Source organism: Hippichthys cyanospilos, chromosome 9 (assembly GCF_059441005.1).
Source record: "Hippichthys cyanospilos isolate Australia breed blue-spotted pipefish chromosome 9, RoL_Hcya_1.0, whole genome shotgun sequence".
NCBI classification, from domain to species: Eukaryota; Metazoa; Chordata; class Actinopteri; order Syngnathiformes; family Syngnathidae; genus Hippichthys; species Hippichthys cyanospilos.
The window spans coordinates 4285722-4291383 of record NC_142377.1 but is presented as its reverse complement, the minus strand read 5'-3'; the positions used below and the strand labels follow the sequence as shown (position 1 = coordinate 4291383).

The window sequence follows — 5662 nt, the reverse complement described above, 5'->3', positions numbered from 1 at the left end:
TCACTGCCTCTGCATTGCCACCGAGCGGGGGGGTTACGAAGGGTGATGGACAGGGTGCTGCTGGGTGACACCCAAGAAACGACAAGCTCTGCGAGGGCTGGCGAGATAGTGCAGAATTTTATTTACTATTTCTATTGGCTCGTCAGAGGTTTTACACACACACTCACATACATACATACGTGTGTGTATGTGTGTGTGTGTATGTGTGTGTGTGTGTATATATATATATATATATATATATATATATATATATATATATATATATACACACACACATACACATACATACATACATACACACACACACACACACACATACACACATACATACACACATACATACATACATACATACATACATACATACACACTACTCCCAATACTCCGAAAGTACATTTGATATGACTAATACACTGTACTGCATTTAGAGTTTGTAATTAAAAGCTTGCACTTAACTCAGAAAAAACTGTGCTTGAATTGCAATTCAATTACAATGTGTATATGATATGCAACATGTCATAAAAAGTTTTGTCATTTATACAGGTTGAGTCAGAATGAGAATGTGTCATGTATTGGGGGGGATTTGGCTTGGACCTAAGGTGAGTTGCATGTTTTTGCCCGGTTGCAACACTTTTCTCTTAATATTTTTCGATTGTTAAACATTATTTCACCCTCTTCTAAATAAATACGTTGCCAAGTTGATGAATGTAATATGTTATTCTCACCCAGTTTTATGTCTGCGATTAAAACAAATAAAAAAAAGAACAGTAAAAGTGTAAGGAATTAGACACACAAGTTGTCATTTTTGTTTTTATTAATTAAAAAACTGACAATTTGTTTTGTCCATATTTGTAAATATGGCGCAAATGTGCTTTTGTACAAGCATTTAGTCACAGTCAATATGCAATACAATAAAAGGTGAATATTGTTACCATAGTGATGACATAAAAAATGTAGCTGGTTAACGGTTTTCATCCTGAATATAATCATGAAATTTTGTGCAATAAAACGTCACATGATCTAACATGCATAACCAGATTAATTGCATTCTCAGGACCAGCCTAAGACTATATATGTTATATGACAACCTTTATAATCATTCCACAATCAGACTTCCAACATTTGAGCATAGTTATGACATTTTCACTTGAAACCAATATAGTACATCCACAATTAAAGTGTTACATATACATTACATGGCTTGATTTAGGAAAAAATAAAGGGTTGTGGGGGTGACCCTTTAGCAGTTCATAAAAATTACATTACAATCATTAGCATGTTGAGGAATGTTTGAATATGTGTGTTTTATTTTGTATTTGTGAAGGATCAAATAAACACTGACCTCTCAGAGAGTGCTTATGAGCATGTACACATTCACTATGTGTGAGCCCACGCAAGGCTGCACTCCTCACTGAAATGTTCAGTCACCTTGGCCAAATAACTGAAACATTTCAAAAGGAAAAAAGGCCGCAGAATATGAGTGACACAGATGCAGTTAACATACTCTCATTTAAGTGCCGCCTTCAAAGCCTCCATTATACTTACTTGAGTTAATGTCAACACTGACAATGTTGCTCTGCAAGTCTGCAGTTAAATGAACTGAAGTGTAAAATGAAAAATGCTCTTAACTTCATCATAGCAACAAGTATGGCGAAACCTCCACAGTCCAACCTTAAAGTCATAAATTTTGGGAGCACAAAGAAAATTATCTGCCAAGAGGACAACAATGATAATAACAATAGACCCAATACAGAACATGCACCATTGGAGAGGGTGTGGTTGGTAATCTACAATAAATATTATTTGCATGCACAACATTTTCTTTGCGACAAAGTATGCACATGTACATTTTGGAACATGACTCACAGATAAAATGTGGAAAAAGGGAAGTGCTGCCATTACTGTCAGGAAGCACTGTAAGCAATTCGCTAAAGCAAATGAGCTTAAGTCCATCCATCAATCCAGTCTTGTCCTCATAAATCAACAGCAAGAACACAATTATGCAAACAGCAAAATTTCTGAGCTTGCTGACAGGGTGAAAATATTGGGATTAAGTTAGGATTTAATGAGCACACGATGGGCCTTGAATTTAGCAACAAGATTCAGGAGGCAAACAAACTGTGTATTGTTAAATAAATATGTTTTGGAATTTCTAATAAGATTTTATCAATTCAATTCTTACACGATGACAAAGTGGACATGTTAAGCTTGATCACAATCGACATATTTTGTGATAATTGCAAAAAACATGTTGAAATATTTAGTTTGCTCTTATTTTTTCTGCCTCTATCGAAAGGAAAGACAATATGCTGATAATAATGGCGGGAAAAACATCAGCGATACTGATTGGAGAGCAACTTGAAGGACACATGCAAAATGTTCCAAATGATCATGAAAATTGAATACACACGATTCACACCGACAGTATGGACGATGCTTTAGATTCTGTGAATGGTTGATATTCAATTAAATAGCAGTGGTGAGTTCTATTGGGGAGAGTGTTGACTGAATTAAAACGGGGTTACAACAAGTGGCCTTATTTAAGGATCGAGGCAATGAATGAATAGTGAAACAGTGAATATTCTGGCTTTGCATTTGTCCTGAAAAAAAAAAGTAAAATAGCTCATTTAAAACACTGTCTCATTGAAGAGCCTTTTTTTAAACAATGGATGGATAAAGATAAAACATACGAAGAAGTGCAGGAAATCTTAGGCCGTTCAGCTAAAATGATATCAAATGCTTTGAAATGGCAGAAAAAAAACAGAAAGACAAGGAAGAAAAAGAAAAATAACTTCTTGAGTGGATCGGAAAAAACTGGCAATGACTCAGCCAATTATCAGCCCCAAGAGGATCAAAGAAGGAAATGCTGAAGCGTTAAAATTCGCCAAAGAACACATTGACTGCCATGAAAAGAAATTGTGTAATATTAAGTGGACTGAAGAACGTAAGACTGGAAATTTGAATTGGATGTTTCAACAAGACAATGACCCCAAAAACACCAGCAAACAAGCAAAATCATTGAATTTTCAAGAATGTCTTCATTTGTACGGTGCATTTTTAAGTTTCCAAAGACAGATGTCAACGCAGCATATTTTTTAACATTACTTTTCATGATTTACTGTGACTAGTAACTGTAATTACTAATTGAAGTTTTCTTGCTTTGCAATAGAATGTGCAGCGTCCCAAATCTGTGTTCATTAATATAGAATGTATTTGAGACATTTTGACATTACTACTTTAAAAAACTTGCCTGTGTAATGATTTTTATTTCAAGATGGCCGGCAATGTGAACTTAAAACAAATTTATTCACTGAATATTATGTCCAACAAACGTCATGGAACAGACTATATTCAACTTTGGGAGTTACGAAACTGAGCAGAAGATGTTGCGTGCCAGTAATTGGTAAACAAATACAAATAAAGGATCACCATGTGAGATCTGACATCCCTAAAGTTTAAAAGTCTGCGGTTCTTAAGTTACAAAGCCAGGGAAGACTAAGTAATGCATGACTGGTAAGTGAAAGCAGATTGGAGGCAGAGGTTCATTCAGGGGTCAAAGAGTGTTTTGATGTTGCGTCACGTCAGCTTCTTGAGTTCATTATCTTTTTTTCATTTCTTTTAATGTAGACCAGGCATTGTAACACAGTCACTGCTCAAACAAAAAATGCTGCAATGGGAGGCGGGTACATGGTTGTTAAAGGGACAATGTGTAAGATTTGGACCGTTTTTCATTATAAATGAATAAATTAAATGATTATTAATTTCAAAAACTTGCAAATAAATGTGTTCTTAATGACCAACAGTATGTTTTAAATATAATCATATGTCTAGTTATTAAATTATATTACATAGGGAGTGGCAGTTCTCCAGAGGCTGCCATGTCTGTTATACTGTAGCTATGGGTAACGGTAAATGCAGCACCTGCAGCACTTCCTGCTGTTTGTAATGAAAAACGTTATCTTATATAATGTCCCTTTAAAAAAGCAAAGCAAAGTCAAGACTAAAAGCTGATGAGCTGCACAACACATTGTTAGAGAAGAGCAAGTTGTGCAAAAGGTTAACAAAACATTGAACTGGACATTTATTCAAAAGTTGAGATAGTCAGATTAAGTTCAAGTTGACATGTCAACGTAACAGTGCATTTTAGATTCACCCTGAAAATCTCACAATGCCCATCACCTTAACTTTTTAAGAGGAGCGGGGAAAAAAAATGACACATTATCATATAAAAAGCAGTTGTCTGCCTCACATCTTTAATCGATTTCTATATTTGCTTTTGACTTGCATTTTTTTCTAACATGATGAATCAGTAATATGAAATTACAGATTGCACAGATGGCAGAAATGTCTATTTCATAATGTTGAGAAATAAAGATAAAAACAATAATTTAAACACTATCAAAAAATAGCACTCTCATATGCCATATGGGTGGAAGATGACAGACCTTTAATAACAGCCGATCACTGTAGGTTTTTGTCTGTCACTTCCAAAATGTGAGCAACATTTTGTTGCTCCTCATGTTTGTGTTGATCGCAGTATGACAGAAGGAAAACATCATGAATAGTCACCAGCAGCATCATCAGCAGCATATCCTGCGAGACTCTGACTCTTGCCGCCCCAGTTTGAAACCTTTTCCTGAGGTTCCCCCAGCCGCATCTGCAACTGGGATGCGCTTACCTGTGTGGAGAAACACATATTTAACCACATGTATGCTTTAAGTTTTCTCTGTAACTTTGATTATAGACTTGGACATTTTCAGCAGGGTTACACATACCAATTTTTAACTTCTTGATGAAAAGGGAAAAAAAAAAAAACATCAGTTTGTTCTCAATGCTCTTATTATGAGCGGTGTACCCAGATAACCAACACAGCACACCACACACTTAAGTGACATTGTGTAAGCTTTAGCAACGGACAGCAGGAGGAGTGTTTATTGCTGCATTTATCTAAAGCTCCTACAAGGACATGCAAAAAATTACACCTACTGCCAGAAAGTGTGTCTAATTTAGGGGCATTACTGTAAATACAGCAATAAACGCTCCTCCTTCTGCTGTCTGTAGCTATAACAGACATAGCAGCCTCAGAGGAGTGCGACTTCCCATGTAATATAATTTAATGATAACGAGACATAGGATTATATTCAAAACATATTGTTGGTCGTTAAGAACACATTTATTTGCAAGTTTTTGAAATTTATAATAATGTATTCATTTTTAATGAAAAACTGTCTAAATCTTAGTCACTTTAAAGGTAACTCCACCAACAATTTCTGTATAAGTAGTACTGTCAACAGATTAAAACAATTGAGATTAATTAAGATGTATAATTAATTGATGTAAATATTTTTTTTTAAATTTAATCACACCAAATATTTCTGAACAAAAAAAATGTAGATATATTGTGTTATTGTGGGCAGATCAAAAGACTTATATACAACATAAAAGTGTCTTCAATCATTTATTTACTTAAGAGGCTTTAACATGTGGTTGCAAACATTTATTTTCTGTGGTATTTGCTGGCTGCAACTGTTTTTTTTTCGACCATCAAGAGGAACGGCACTAAGGTTTTTGTTGCTATTGTTAGTAGAGGATGCAGTCGCAGCTGGGTGTTTTGCATTTATATGGTAAACTAAACTTGATCTGTTATTCTTATAAACTACAT

At 35.0% G+C, this 5662-nt stretch overlaps 1 protein-coding gene across 2 annotated transcripts in view; it reads right to left on the bottom strand.

Moving 5' to 3' along the window:
* Positions 1-796: 796 nt before the first annotated feature.
* The window catches only part of rab22a (RAB22A, member RAS oncogene family), a 16237-nt gene continuing 11371 nt past the window's right edge, over positions 797-5662 (bottom strand). For both annotated transcript variants that reach the window (XM_088424416.1, XM_088424415.1), the window contains exon 7: positions 797-4678. In XM_088424416.1, coding sequence (XP_088280542.1) covers positions 4581-4678 — 98 coding nt within the window. In that variant the 3' untranslated portion in view covers positions 797-4580. The remainder of the gene's footprint in view (positions 4679-5662) is intronic.